General features: G+C 39.1%; 1 protein-coding gene across 4 annotated transcripts in view; it reads left to right on the forward strand.

Annotated features, from left to right (window-relative positions):
• RGS6 (regulator of G protein signaling 6) overlaps nucleotides 1–16,560 on the forward strand; it is a 316,927-nt gene that overhangs the window by 294,359 nt on the left and 6,008 nt on the right. Inside the window, exon 17 of one of the 4 annotated variants that reach the window (XR_006101396.1) lies at nucleotides 4,899–4,941. The exons of 2 other annotated variants lie outside the window; for them this stretch is intronic. Coding sequence is in view for 1 of the 2 variants with exons in the window: in XM_042445284.1 (XP_042301218.1) it covers nucleotides 4,899–4,952 (54 nt within the window). In the remaining variant the exon portion in view is untranslated. Of the gene's footprint in view, nucleotides 1–4,898; nucleotides 4,953–16,560 lie in introns of those variants that run through there. One more of the 4 variants, XM_042445284.1, reaches the window with a different exon arrangement.

The raw sequence follows: 16,560 nt of genomic DNA on the forward strand, positions 1-16,560 counted from the left end.
GTCAGTTGTACAGAAAAGTGTTCACAAAATTATTCTTGATACTGATGTGGAGATGGATACACAGACTATTTGTAAGTACTAGTTCAGGCGAGAACTGGTCTTATCAGGGCACTAGTCTGGGCACTGTTTCATGTACCTTTGAGCTGACTCACAAGCAGGGGACCATTACAATTAATTAAATATATTGGAATAGTTTGATGACATCTATAGAGCCCTTCACCATTAATTTAGCATTCTAGGAGTATATTTGGGCTGTTTCAGAGAGCCAGTTTATTTACATGCCATCCATCACAGTGAGTGTAATTTGGAAGCCAGAGACCAGATTAGAGGTTCTCTTTCTGAGATGTTCTCAGGCACATGTGACATTAAATCTAGCTGAAATGGGGAAGTGCTGATGATGTAGTTGTTGTAAGTAATTTTTATTATATGTCATTTTGTTGTCACACTTGAAACTGGTGTTAAGCTTCTTGTGGACTGTTATGCAAGGCTCATGGGCCACTGTTTGGGTAGGTCTGCTTTCCATCCTATCCTGCCTTTAGCAGGATGCTGGGTGATTGACAACCAGCAACATACTGTAGCTCCTGTTATCAGATGGTGAAAACCTCCTGTTAGGAAAAGCTACTTTTTTATTACAGCTGCTAGAATACCTCACCTAGCACAACTAATGGCTAGGAGGAATTCAGAAGTCAAAAAAAGATTTTTCCAAGTTCTATGAAATATATTGCATTTGTTCTTCATATTAGCACCACAGTAGTGGTGATACAGATGTGACAGCACAGTATTGTGCCTCTATGTGATAGTTGCTGGGGTAGCGAAGTACTGTATTTGAAGTGAGGTGGAGGGAAGTTACCATGCTCCCATCTTCTTAGGCTATGTAAAATGTGAGGTTATTAGTTCCAGGAATTGCAGGGGAGTACACATACTTGAATTTATTCATTCATTAAAGATAATAGAAATATAGTGGCATAACAGAAGGTTGCTTCAGGTTGGTGAAGGCTTGCAGATCTGTTACTACTTTTGTCTTGATTTCAAAAAAGGAACCTATGGCTCATTTGTTCTCAAAGAACACTTAGTTCTGAATATATTTTAAAAAGTCTTTATAATAAATCACTCTGAAGGCTGCTATAAGAAAGTTGTAATGAAACCTGCACTACAACTGACATGGAAGGGGGAGTATGAGCTCACCTCTGGTCTGTGGCGCACAAGGAAAAATAGAAAAACAGGACACTGGAAGGCAGACTAAAGTGGGCTGCCTCAACAGTTATGAAAACAATGCCTTCCAAAGGAAGGCAGAAAAATGTGTATATTTTAGTCCAACATCAATTGTCAAAACGTAAAGAAAGAAAGATGTAGAGTGGTGATATCATAACCACTATGTTAGTATAATAGTTAGTATAATGATCATACCATTTCCCCACTAACTATGCCTCAGCTGTGTTAGTTTTCAGCTATGTTTGTTCTCATGTTTGTTTGCTCCATGATGGCATTTTATTGGTGTGGTAAACTCAGGATCAGGGAGTTTTAAATCTGCATATATCAAAATGAATTACCACATTCCAAAGGACTTTTGCTTTTGGGAAGGGATTTTGCTTGACTTATTTTGGAGATATATATATATATATATATATATATATATATATATTGTAGTGAAACAGATATTTGCACTCTCTGTTTAGGAGGTGGAGTAAGAGGGAACAGGTGGTGGGATATGAAAACAAGGGGAAAATAATCATTGCTATTTATTTATTATAATGAATATAGATTCAGTAAACATATATAGACCCACATTTTCTCATCAACTTTCCTGCAGTTAACTGGAATGAACGCTTTTCTAATCAAGCCTTATTAGCCATACCCAACTGTATGCTGCAACCAGTAGGTTTGTTCTATTGTGGCAACTACCCTCCTTCCTTCCTTCCTTCCTTCCTTCCTTCCTTCCTTCTTTCCTTGTTGTTTCTGCATGTTAGAAAAATGCATAAGACAGCTCCATGTATATTTGTATGTGTTGGATTCATCTACATTTACAATCATCAGTGAGTGGCACTGTTGTCATGCTGCAGCAGACAGAATTGTTGCTTTTACAATTAGTAAATCTGATTTAAGAGATATTAGGAAGAAAAACGTGTCTTGGCAACAAAGGTGTATCCAGCAGTGGTCCCTTAGCTGTGCAAAATAAGTCAGGCCACAGTGCAGTTGATAACCAAAGCTCACTTAACATGGTTTGATCTGCATCATTATACATACAGTGCACACACTTTGAAAATAAATCCCACTGTTTTATGGGAAGTATGTGTTTAGGTTTACAGTTTCAGTATGTCTATAGTGTATTTCAAGTTTTCTGTAACCCTAACAAAAGCACTGTAAATATTGTTTCCACATTACAGATGGAGGGGAGAGGAATTAAGGCAGAGAAAATGGTAGTTTGCTTAAGACAACCTAATGATTTCATGACTCCAGTGAGGTTTGAATAGGGAATGCCATTGTCCACACTCTTTGCTACTTCATTGGACTAACTAATATAATATCATATCTGAACTAGTGTGGTGTCAAACTCTTTAAGAAGTAGCATACATTTCATGATGAGTAGCATGTGAAAAAAAGGAGGTGGGCCTTTCCTTCTTTATTTCAGGATCACTCCCACCCCTCACTCCGAAATGGTCTGTGAACCACCACTGCATTCTATGGTCCTGATCTATCTCGAGGCACACATAATTGTGAATTCCCAGTATCCATACTAGCCACAGATGAGAATGGAAAATCAAGATATATTCCCAGACTCATTGAGATAGCACATAATACATCTTAAACTATAGATATGCATATGAATGGTCCTGCTTTTACTTGCAGAACTCTCTTTTTGAATTAGTGTTTTGCAACAAGTCTTAGGATAGTAATATCCTTAAGCCTCTCAGAGTAGGATACCAGAGATTTAGTAAGCATTCACCAATAAAAAAGTAGTGTTACTATAAAGCTCAAATCCAACTTTCCCCACACAGGTTCATGATGTGCTGGACAGCAACTCCCACAATCTGTAGGAACTTGCTGGCTGAAGATGATGGGAGTTGTGATCCACTTCATTGAGAGGGCACCTAATTAAGAAAGGTTTTTATAGGCAGTTTCACAGAACTGTTTATCATTCTTCTCCACTGCGTTTCATCTGCTCAAGGGCAAAAATAAAGATTTGAGTAGATCTGTAAATCACAACCATTAACATATGTCTATATTGTGAATCAACAGCCTAGCAGTGCCGGAAAGAACAGAAGGGGGTTTCCAAACAGCCTGCTGTTTTTTTGTGATCTCCCTAGTAATAGAATCATAGAGTCATAGAGTTGGGAGATATCTGGTTTCTTGGATCTTGTTAACACATAATACACACACACACACTATATATATATATATATCTGAAGAGTTGGTAATAGCACCAAATGAATCTGCAATCCTGTGTCTCACGAACATTCAGTCTAGGTGAATTGATTTAGGGCCAGGGCCCTAACACTATGCTGATGGCTGTTCCCTTGACCATTGTAATTCTTTTCTTTGAGAAAATGGTATGCTTGCCAGCAAATTTATCCTTTCATTAATATTTAATAGGAATACCTAATGCCAAATGAGCTGAATCATGTTTTTCTTGAGAATGTTAGTCTATCTGCAGCTCTACTGTTTTTCAGAAGTATTATTATAGTAACATTCTTTTATTTACATTTCTAGGTTTGTGGGGACTCAGATTATTAATCATACATTTTCAAAATATAGTCTAATCATGCTAAAACCTTATGACAGCAATTCCAATAAGGATGTAATCCTGTGCATACTTTTCTGAGAAGTAGACTCTATTTAATATAATGAGACTTACTACTGAATGAACATGGCTAGGAGTGCATCTGCACTGTAGAAATAATGCCATTTGATACCACTTTAACAGCCATGGTTCCATCCTATAGAATCCTGGGATCTGTAGTTTGGTGAGGCATCACCACTTTTTGGCAGAGAAAGCTAAAGACCTTGTAAAACTACAAATCCCAGGATTCCAAAGAATGGAGCATTTTAAAGTGGTGTCAAATTGCATGATTTCTATAGTGTAGAAGTAGCAGTAAGATTGCGCTCCCAAGAGATCATGTGTTGAATAAGTAAGGTGGAGTATAATTTCATTTAATTTGATTGAACCATAGTGGTAGTAGTAGTAGTAATATAGACAAAAACCTTGGACAGTCAGATACATTCATCCAGCCCTTTTGTACTCTGTCTATAAATGAGGCATGTTTTACTCCTACACACACATTGTTAAAGTTTTAAATTTATTCCAGTGCTGTCTTGTTTTCAAATGTTTACCATCTAGTAGACACTTTCTACTGTGGTTTAATTGTTGAGAAACAAGTCTAAGGACTTGTCATGGAATTCTCTGCACAAAACAGAACCAGAAATACTCCACAGTAAAGGACATGTGATCATCGTAGGACCAACCTTTTGTTCCAGGTTGTTCTAATCTTGCCATAATGAGTGTGGAATTATTGGAGCCACTACAGACAAGGAAATTGAGCTATGGCTACAGGGTTAGTACAGGGTTTCCAACCGGATAGACAACTCCACTGATGTATACAGGAGGCAGCATTCCAGATCTTCCTTTTGAATGATGTAACTTTGTACTATAGATACAGAGATACATTTTAAAAGATAGATATGGGATGTCTCCTTGGGGAAACCCAGTCACAGTACTATAGTTCATAAATTTCTTTTGCTTTTGCTGTTGCAAACAGCAGTTGCAATATAATCAAAATGTTTAACTTTTTATTCTTCTGCTAGTGCTTTAAAAGCCAAATGTAAGCTGAAGGGTTTTCTTTTTGTTTTCTTTTGTTTGGGGTATTTTTTCCCATCCTAACTTTGTTTTCCCCCTTCTAAAGCCGGAGAATGAGCAAGGTCGTAGAACTTCTCTAGAAAAGTTCACTCGCAGTGTGGTAAGTTTGTTTGGTTTTTTGTTTATGCTGCTTCTTCATTTTTTTCTCCTCCTCTTCTCTTCAGCATCCTCTTTTATTTTTCATTTTTTATTTTTTAAATTTACAACAGTTTAGGTGTATTTAAATCATCACAATACATTAAAAAGGTAGACTTTCATGGGGTGTATTTTTGACTAAGCTACATGGTCTCAAGTCTGCCCATTATAGACAATCTGATCACATCTAGAACATCCCTGACAAATTACAAAGCCTCTGTGGTCTACCCCATTTCCCATGGTATACCTGCTGAGACACTTAGGGTGGTTGTACACTAGTCAGAGTACACTGAGCTGCTCCCAGAGTATTCTGCCCCCAGAGCTGCCCAAACACCTCTGCACTCTGGAGCAACACCAGGTTGCTATCTACACGCACATCCCACTGTGCCACCCAGTGCCTCTGCTGCTGGTGTGAGTTGTTCCTTCTGAAGTTGAAAATAAGGCAACCAGCATCAATCACATGGATGGGCACCTTGTTGTAACCTCAGAGAGAGCGACACACACCAGCAACGGTGCGGAGTGGCACAGCAGAATGTGTATGTAGATAGTCGCCTGGTGTTGCTCTGGAGTGCTCTGGATTTTCCTGGAAACTCCAGAGCAAAAAGTTGGTCTTTTTAGTCTGGTTTTAGGGATGGGCCAGAATCTATACAGAACTGGCCTCACATCATGAAGACAGTCTGCAGTCAAATCGAGGCTTTGGCCCTGTGTCATGAAGGCTGGGTGCCATGAGGACAGGGGAAAACCAGTTTAAATGGCCCATGTAGGTATGCTACTAGTTTGCCAGGCCATTACTAAGAAATAGAAACCTTTGAGATCCTCCCATATTTATGCCCAACCACTTGATGAAACCCAATCCTTGTTTAGTCAACATGAAAGGAAGGAAGAAGTGTAGCCCACCCCGACCACACTTTTGATTGCATGAAAAGTGCAGTGTATGATAAGGGTAGCCTCTTCCGTCCATACAGGGCTGTCCCAATAAATTGGAACATGGAAACATGAAGAGGCTGGTGCTTGAATATGAATGGTTGAAAAAGGCTTTTAGCCCTATTCAGTCACTCTTATGCTTATTTATTCAGCACATGAGGAAGGAAGCATGTTAGACCCACCCCCACTAACACTCTTACCTCAACATGAGCCAGGATTTGGAAAAATCAGAGCTTTTAGCTTTCATGGGGAAGCAGCCACAAGTATCCACGTGTTCTTGCATGGCAGGGGGTTGGACTGGATGGCCCTTGTGGTCTCTTCCAACTCTATGATTCTATGACTCTAAGGAGAGCGGTATCTTCTCTTGAGACTCATCTCTTTTCACATGAATGTGCCAAGCAAAAACAGAGATGCACTGCCTTTATCTGGTGCTGAATAAACATGTTTAAGAACAACTGAATAGGTTCTGGTGAACTTGTGTCCATTGAAAAATATTGAGAAAAAAAAACATCTCAGTAGAGCAGTACTTCTCAAATAGTGGGGCGCGCCCCCCAGGGGGGCGCGAGGCTCCATAAAGGGGGGCTCGTTTGACCTCGGTAAATACTATTTACAGTCGCGCGGGGGGTGCGAAATGTTTTCTTCTTCCGGGGGGGGGGGGCATGACAGAAAATAATTGAGAAGCACTGCAGTAGAGCCAGCTGTGATGAAGGGATGCATTTAGGCCTGTCTCGCTCTGAGTGCCCAGGACTGCTCTTCACAGGACCCACCCTCATGTTTTGCTGTCATATTGAGACAGAAGTCAGGTGTGCATTTGTTGGTGAGGGATAGTGACACTTTCCCTCTCAGGCAGAGGAACAGCTTACGCTACTGACCTCTTGGAAGTGGCAGGTAGTACTGTTGGCATATAACCATCATAGTTGCACTAGGGATAAATTTATCCTCCATTAATCTACCTGATCTCCTTTTGGAGTCATCAAAGGCCATTATCACCACCATTTATTGAAGTTTGGGCCAAAATAGACAGCCAAAAGGAGCGACTTGAAGCCACCCCTTCTGAAGGCAAATTGGGACCACACCAACCACACACCATGGCCCCAATCTGCCTTGAAGCTGCCAGAAAAAGGAGCAGCTTTTTCAGGAGCAATAAGACAGCTTTGCAGCTGCACTGCAACCAGAATCCGGCTTCATGATGTTCCAGTGGTGTGTTGTATGTAAACACTGTGCCCCCGGAGCATCATGAAGCCGCTCCCATGTAAATTGCGAAGTGGCTTCTGGGCAGCTTAGGAGTTTGCAGTGTGTAAGCATCGCATTCCCAAGCCACCCAGAAGGCAGTGCAAAAGGGCCATCTGTTTCGGCCCCTTATCCCAGAGTTAAATTATGTGTATAAAAGAATATTTGTTTTCCTGGCCATTCAAGCAAAAGGTCTTTCCTGTTCAGGTGGGTGGGGAAAGGTCACTGACAGAGGAAAATCTTGAAATCAGATTTGAAGGTCCTGGAATTTATCCCAGTAACCAGTCATTTCACTTCATATGCAGTTATCTGACTTGACATACAAAAGGTTTTATTCAGGTATGTGCACCTGAGTACAAAAGCAAAAAGGAAATGTGTTCTGAATTTCTACTGGAGATATATGATCGCACTATAAACTCCGCTAAGTAAGTCCTAGCCGCATTATGAATCAACAAACTCACATCTGTTTTCAGTTAGGACTAAACATATTGTTTCCCAGTTCCTCAATTCCCCAAACATTAGAAAATTCCAGGGTAGCTGCTATAAGATTAGTTTCTCTGAAAACAGAGACTGCTGGGGATCAATGGGTTGGGTTTTGTTTTGGGTTTTTTGTTTTTTGGATTTTTTGTTTTGTTTTGTTTTTGCAATGTCAATTTATTTTAAAATGCACAAACTGACTTTGGACGAGGTCCACACTCACCAGACAACACAAATTTTAAAAATATAATCAGTTCCCCAAAAGTGAACACACAGCCATTGACACCAGCCAGTTGCAATGGGGGGGAGGGAGAGAAAACAGAAATGTGTTTCCACTTCTCATAGTCCAATACCACCACCCTTAGCAAGTAAGGTGTGTCATATAGCTACTAAGCAGCCATGAAAAGTGATTGAAGAAACATCTTGCAATCATTAGTGTCTATAGAGAAAATATATTTAGTAGACAGCTAAATAAAGACTGAGGAAAAGGATAATTTCCTCACTTGATGGCCATTAAAATTACAGCTGCCCTGAAGTCTTTCATTTCCACTATTCCCCTTGAAATTAACACGTTTGATGCAGCTAAAGAAACTACTAGGAAAAAAACTTCCTCTTCTCAAAATTATGTGTAGCTTTTGTATTTGTTTTTAGTGTTGTATTCTACTCTTGGCTTTTGCTTTCTTCCCCCCTTGCCCTCACTGTCTTCGGCTCCAAGGGCCTGTACATTTGGCCCTCCACATTTGCAGCTTTGACTTTTGCAGGTTTGATTATTTGCGGTTTTGATTAATATATTCTGAATAGGAATCTCTAGGTCCTCCAGTGCAACTCTGCCCAAAGTTAACCATAGAGTTGTGCTGGAAAACCTAGAATTTCCTAGAGAAAACACTTCTCTGGGCATTTGTAGGTCGTCCAGCATGATTCTGTGATCAACTTCTGGCAGATGTTGGCTATGAAGTTGCACTGGAGGACCTGCAAATTCCTAGAGAGGTGTTCTCTCGGGTAAAAACAATAGTATTTTTTTAATTTGCATTTTTTTCACATTCATGTGGGTCCTTTACCTCTCACCCCAGCAAATGTGGGGGGACCACTGTACTGTTATTAATTCTGTTGGTTGTTGAGACTTTAGTGATCTTTTTTTAACACATATCCAAGACCTCACAATGTAGAATCACAAAGTCATTGACAATATCATGTGGGTTCCTGTAGCCAATTAGATGAAGTGGTGGTAAATGAAGAGTAAATGAAAACTAATGAAGGTAAATGAAGTGTAATGGGTGTTAATAAATGGTAAATGAAGCTGAAAGCAGTGAGGGTAGTGAAGAAAATATCACCAAGAACAGTATAAAAACAATATGACTATGGTGCAAGATATGGAATCATAGCAACTGCCTTTCAGGGTTCTTGGAAACAAACAAAAAATGAGGTGAGTGATTTTAGCTTAACAATAGCAAGGATTCACGTTTGCTATTCTCTTCCTTTAATATTCCGCTTTTTCTTCTACAGGTGGCAAAAATGTTACGTCCTCCTCTTCTTGTGCCATTTAGCTTAGCTGCAGTTTGAATGCAAAGATAATGGGGCAGGGGAGAGCAGCTTCTTAACTTTTTACACTTGCTCAGTTTCCATGCTGAAAAGTCACACACACCACAAATGCTTCCTTTCAAATTATAGTTTCACTCCATTGTATAAAAGAAAAGTTAAAAAAAAACACAAGTAACTAAGTTCGTCTTTGATCATGAGCTTCAGAAACCTCCTTTTTGGAGTACAGCTCTTAGTATGATCCCAACCAGCATGATCAGTGGCTCTGCTAGCTAGGGGATTCTGAGAGTTGCAGTCCAAAATAATTTTTTTCAATTTCATCACTTTGGGAGGCACTGCAGTAGCAATATCAGCTTCATTTATATACTGCTTCATACTGCACTAAGCAGTCTCTAAGCGGTTTACAACTGTAAGCTAATTTCCCCCAATAAGTGGGGTACTTATTTTAGTGACCTTGCAAGGATGCCAGATTGAATCGACCCTGAGCCCCTGGCTGGGATTTAACTCACAACCTTTTGGTTTGTGAAAGTGAGTGGCTGCAGTACAGGCATTTAGCCACTGTGCCACCAGGGCACTAATATAGAGATCCTTTAAATAAATAAATAAAGTTTTGTCTTTCATTCATTGTGGTTTCTGTTCATGCCAACTGGATTGGAAAAAGAGTAGGACTTGGTTCAGTATTCAACATTAGTTTCACAACATATGGGAAATAAGGGCTTCTGAATGTTTATTAGGTGAGCAAAAAGAAGAAAATTGAAATATCTTCTTTACACTGAAGTAAAAGTGATTTTCATGCATGTCTGAACTGATTTAGTATTGTTACCCATCTGCTCATTCACTCTTAGCAAAGGATATTTAAATATAATAAATAAATGAAAATATTAAACCTTTGAATTTTGCTGTAGGTGTGCATATATTTGTATGCACACACCCACATGTTTGCATGGATAGTTGTAGGATTTTTTAAAAATATGATTAAGAAAGGTGGTCTCCTTTCTGGGTACAACAAAATAGACTGCACAGAATTTGGTCTGGTTTTGTTTCCTGAAAGAATTCCATAGAACAACGAGTGACTTATACACAATGCGATTTATTCATTGTATTTATTATTTCTCAGTTCCTTTAATTCTTTTGTTTGTTTGTACTGATATCAGGGTGGTTTTCAAATGCATGGGACTCAAAAATCAAAAACTGACTGCAATAATAATACTATAAATAAATAGGAATGGTCATCACCTTATAAAAAAGCCATATTTGGGCATCAGGTTCATCCCTGTGGTTGCAACTATGTGGAACAAGTAGGACTCTGCCTACTGCCCAGCTCCCCTTCCAGTCATACATTGTTGGTTTTCTTCCATAATACATTATCTTCCTATCATTGCCACCATGAAGTAGAAGCCTGCATCAGAGTCTGAAAAAGTTACTTGGGAGTGTTATGACCTGCATGATTAGGGCTCCAGATCATGGGGACACAGGTACAACAGGCTTTATTGTGCAGATGTTCCTCCCAAGTGATGTTCTGATTTATTGATTTCATATGCCACCCTTCTCCCAGCATGAGACCTGAGGCAGATTACAAAAGGCTAGGAAAGGAAGATGGGCAATAAATGCAGTCTGGTTCTTCCTGTCTGTGCAGTTTGTTGTCAGAATGTGGCTGTCGTAATACTGTAAGGCAAAAGTATGACAACCCCAATTTAGTAATCATTGCTTCTAATGAAAGTTCAGGTTTCATTTGCCCCCAAAACCCATTCATTTGCCCTTTTAGCATCCATGGTATCTGTAGAACTCTTCTTCAGCACCATGTTTAAAATTAAATGAATTTCTTTCTGTCAGCTTTCTTCACTATCCACAACCATAGAAATTGGAAATAATATGGCCTTAATGATTCTGACTTTTGTATTTAAGTCCTTGATGCATCATTCACTCTGGAAACTACATACTCAAAGTCATTATTTTTGATACAAAATACTAAAGGGACTGATACCTTTTCTAACCAAAAAAATATTGCAAGGAATAGTTTTCCTCCCTCCTAATAAGTCATTCCCTCTTCTACATTGTGGTCTAACAGATGTTCAGATCTTGATAGAGTTTTATTTAAGATTCATTATTACTAACTCATTACAAAAACTTTTTGACCATTTGCTTCTTTACTAGGAAAATGTCTCCAAGTGTATCATGCATAGTTCTGCACAGTCATTTGATTGTCTTGAATACAAGTAGGATAATAATAACTGATGTCTTGTTTTTCTGTTATGTTATATATAGCATAGATGTCCAAGGGTAGCCAGTTTGGCCATATAGCAAAATACAAAAACATCCAAAATTCACCAAACATGGTATCTTTATTGGGCCAACCAAAATGCATAACACACATGTTGCTAGCTTTCAGAGTTCCACTGGCTTCTTCACCAGGCAATAGTTAAAAATCATACAGGAGAAAAAAATTGATGATGTTAGTCATCAGCATGTGTTTTATCAAGATATTGGTGTTGTTTTGAGTATGAGAGGATCTCTATGCAGGCAGGCTACTCCAACTCCTGGCCGTATGGTACTGGGAAATTTAAATTCCAAACAAAAAGGTGCTTCCTATGAGATCCAGGATGTCTCGGTCCTTTGTGAAGCCACAAGCCCCTTTATTAGGCAGAGAACACTGGCTCTCTCAAAAAGCCTCCATGCTTTTGCACTGGGAAACATTTAGCTGCTGTTAGGTAAAACAGGCCAATTAGTATAGGTGTTTAACTGCATGTGAAGACAGATATATTACATGTTCTAAGGAGCTGGTTTTAGGGTGGACAGAATCATGCCAAAGAATAACAAATAATGATGATCTATACCGGTGGTTCCCAAACTCTGGACATCCAGGTGTTTTGGACTTCAGCTCCCAGAATTCCTGACTGGACTTTCTGGGAATAGAAGTTCAAAACATCTAGAAGACTGAAGTTTGGGAACTACTGATCTGTATAATTACTTCTTAAAATATTTTGCATTGAGAGAGCCAATATGCAAGAGATCAGGGGATTTTGGACATAATTAGGTGCTACAACAGAGCTATCACTGCTTTGTGTCTCTTGGTGCCCTTGCCCTCACTCTTGTAACCTCGCAATCAGTGGTTTAAAAAAAAGTATTTTTCCAGATGCAACTCCCTTGATCTCTCATTGACTATATTGTCAAACACTGATGGAAGTTACAGAAGAGCTGCTGTTGCCATCACTGCTGTAGATCATGGCAACATGTAGATAAACACAGCATCCTCGTGCTATGCATTGCCCTATTGCAAAACTAACAGCCAATTATGTTCATAGGAGTGGCAGTGGCATGACATCAGCATTGGATGCTTCAAGAAAGAGGGAGAAGTGTATGGAGACGAGGTAGTTCCTTATCTCATATCTAGGGCTGGAAAGATATTCAAAAACTTTCAAAAATGGCCAAAAGCTTGTTTCTTGATTGTCATGAAACTCTCCCCAGGAAAATCCTGGATGATAACAATGTTCTTTATTTTATGACATTTTGTGCAAAATTCACACATGACTTTTTTGCATAGAAAATAGCAGTTTCTGCACAGTTAACAGCATTGTGCACAAAAAGCAGAGAGTTTGACACAGAACAGATCTTCAACTGCAGCAATTTTTTTGGGAGGGGGCACAGGAAAGATAGATTTTTGTGCAGAAATGTTATTTTCTGTGCAGCTTCTAGATCAAAAATAAAAAAAAACAAACCACATGCAAATTTTGTGCAGAATAAACCTTGGGCTACAAACTAGATCTACTAGAAACTTCCCTGCAGCAGGAAAAAGATTGCTAGAATTATGGATTGCTTCCTTCAAGAATGCAATTAGCAAAGCATCCCTCCTCCTGTCACAGTGGCTTCATGCACTGCAGCACACAATCCAGACATTGGTCTGTGTGGTGTTCTGGATGAGGCATCAAACTACAGCTGCAACACCCCAGTTTATCATGTGACAGTTTACATCTCCTGCAACGAAGCATGGAAATACTTAGAAAGCCTCTTATGTGCTGTGTGTGTGTGTTTAAAATGTATTAACCTGTTTCCTGTGTTATAGAGGAAACACCCACCTTCTTCCACTTAGCATTACTTACTTATATATTGAGCTGCTCTTAAGGCAGAACACAAAAAATAGCTGTCAAGATAAGGAGCTAGGGAGCAGTTTTGTTTGTAAACATAGCAGGGAGGACCTCCCTCAAAAATATTTATGTGTGGACTATAGTAATTGTATGTGTATACCCCTTAAAAATACAAATGTGTTAACTGAAAGAGCAATTGGGTGTAGCTGAAATTGGAAGGATCAGGTAACCATGCACTGTGCTATCTCTAAACTTCTGAGATTGGCAATCTTGTCTTTGGGTTGCTGTGTATATTTGCTCATATATACAAACTGTGGTAGTACAATTATGTAAATATGTGTAGCACCTATTACAATAGTATTCAAAACATACCCTTTCTTGCTTTAAAAAAATGACGTTAGGTTTCATTTTTATGTTACTGTCCACTACTTGTTATACGTATACTAATTTAAATCCTCTTTTTGATCTCTTTTTATGTGAGCTTATCTTTTTAATTTTATGTTCTCTTCCCATTACTTTATTTTATTGCTGTGTTTTGCTTATATCCTCTGTTGAGCATTTTAATTTTGCTTCTTTTCTTAATTTATGTTACCTTTTTATGTCTGCAGTGTGTATCATTTTGCAAATTCTAATAAAATGCTATTTTAAAAGGGTCTGTGAGTTCTGTAGCAGAATTATAAATTAAAAACACATGGAGCATTTGCATGGTTTCATGGGATTTTTTTTCCTGGTTCAATAACAGGGGGTTATGTGTGCCCTGTTTTGTTTAGGATTTGTGTTGATGTAGTTCTCAGAAGCTAAATATATCATATGGCCTGAATTAAAGAATATCACAGCAAGAGGCATTTGTCCCCAGAAATACAGCCTCTCAGTATCAGTGTTTTATCACCATGGATGCAGTTTCTGGTTTCCCAGGGGGTTGAATATCTTCCAGGGCACTGGGGGATCTAATATTCAAAGTGGTGGGTGTATGAATAAGGTTGATCAATGAGAAAGAATGAGTATTCAATAATATATAATAAATACAGAACCTGGAATATACTTTTTCTCTACAGTGCTGGTTGGAACACAGGAGACATTGTGTAGTATGAATGTAAATTGCTGTGCAGTGTCTTTCCTGGGGAGATGTTAGGATGTCCACTGGTCTAAGGATCAAAAGGCCTTGCAGACTGTATCCCCATGTAGTCTTGTTTTGTAAAATGAAGGATGAAAAAAACCAAGAATGTGCATGTAGAGATTAGCCATTCAGAGATTAAGTTCCCCACCCCATCCTCAACAAAATTTAAAGGAAGATGCCATTTTCAAAGGCCTTCAGCCACTCTCACCCTGCAGTATCTTTCAAAATTCCTAATGGGATCAGTGTTGATTAGATAAAAGACAGAGAGCTTGACAATTGCAGGCAAATGCATGCTGCACTCTCAAATTGGTGAAAGGAAGGATTCAAGGAGAAGATTCCAGACAGACTTGGAACATATCTCCTCAACCCATCCTTTTCTGCCAGGTCAGTTTACCCTCTTCCTCTAATGAAGCAGAGAAGAGGCTTAAAATTTCAATGAGTATGGAACTTGAGTTTGTTTTAGCTGGTCTTGTTAATTCACGATCATGATGTGTGTGTGCGGTGGAAGAGGTGCTTTAATAAGACAAAACTAATCACTGGACTCTTTAGACATGTCACCATACACCATAATTTTCTCACCAGAGCCTAGGAAAAGCTCAGCAGTTTTGCACTTATGGCTGTATGAGATGACACTCTACTTCCTCTTTTGAATTATATGACCCAAGAGGTGAGCCATTGCCAGTGCCAGTGAAGTCAGCAAGAAAGTAACTTCATTGTTCATCAGCTTCTTTGGAAGTACTGGGGAGGAGATGCACAGCTCAAATGGACGATTATTTTCAGTGATCAACTCTCCAGTTTCAGAGTCCAGTAGCCAGACTGTTACGGGTATACTAGGAGTCACTTCAATGCTTCCCCCTTTGGGGTTTATAGTCACATCACATGTAACCTGCCACTGCACAGTTATGCCCAGTGTTACTGTAGTTACTGAGAAATTTAAGATTTCCTACTTTCCTGCAGTAAAGTATTATAAACGGCTTAAATTATTCTAAGATTTGTAAGACACAGTCCTACTGCACTGTTCGCCTTTTATTTACAGTTAACGTCTCCAGAGTACTAAGCACTATTTGGGGTCCCTGTACTTTACACATCAATTAATAAACCCAGAATATGGAAGTAATGTGTTAAACGCAAAAATGTATTGTCATGATCATTCTGCCTTTTTTTCCCTGCCCTGGGACTCAAATGTGTTTTAAAATGATAACTTGTTTAACTGTGTTTTGATTTTTTATTATTATTATTATTATTATTATTATTATCAAGGCCACGATCAGCTAAGTTAAGTATAGTTGATTAAGTAACCTGCTTTACGACACCCTGATTGATAGGACTACAGACTACCGCTGCTTGCAGCAGCTGCAACTAGATATAACAAGATTAGAGGATCATGGCAAAAGTGCCACAGTCATGAATATGTAGAGGCTGGGAGTATGAATCAGTTACTGATGTGGAACTTTAGGTTACATCTCCAAAACTGCAATAGTGGATTCTAGGCTAGGTTTTTAGCTTATCTTTTTCATTCTTTTTGTTGGCCACCCATTCTCAGGGAAAGGTGGCATATTAAATAAATAAATAAATAAGGTAAAATATAGATAAAAGTTCACAGCACTGAAGCATACGAAAGTTAAAATAGAATTAAATTATCAATAGGATTAAAAACATTCATTTTTTTAAAAAAAAAACACACAGACTATTCAACACATTATTAAAATCCCTTTCTTCGTGAATAGCCAGTTCTGAAAGGTCCTATTCACGAGAGCCACGTGGTTATGTTCAGTCATTTTAATTAAAACAAGGTGATTGTTGCAATATTGAGAAAGAAGTAGTTATTTATTATTTCAAAAATATTATTTGGGGAAGTCAGTTTGATGGTTTCGTTAACTGTATTTTTAAAGATTAATTCAAACAAAAATAAGGCGGCGCCATTTGCTCTGCGCGGGAGCCGCAGCAGCCAAACCGCGCGGCTCCCATGCGGAGCAAAAAAGAAGCTCCATTTCGGAGCTTCTTTTTGCGGCGCCTCTATGACGTTGCGAGGCGCCGCTGGCACATTTGCGACATCATAGGCGCCGCGACACGTCTGGACGCTATGCGTCCAGTACGTAAAGATGGCGGTGCCCATGTGGAAGGGGCGCCGCCATCTTGTACGTATTGTATATGTACTAGGGTTAGGGGGTGCAGAAGCACCGCCCCTTCCTAACCCTAGAACGTAT

The sequence above is a fragment of the Sceloporus undulatus genome, chromosome 1 (genome assembly GCF_019175285.1).
Source record: "Sceloporus undulatus isolate JIND9_A2432 ecotype Alabama chromosome 1, SceUnd_v1.1, whole genome shotgun sequence".
Taxonomy (NCBI): Eukaryota; Metazoa; Chordata; class Lepidosauria; order Squamata; family Phrynosomatidae; genus Sceloporus; species Sceloporus undulatus.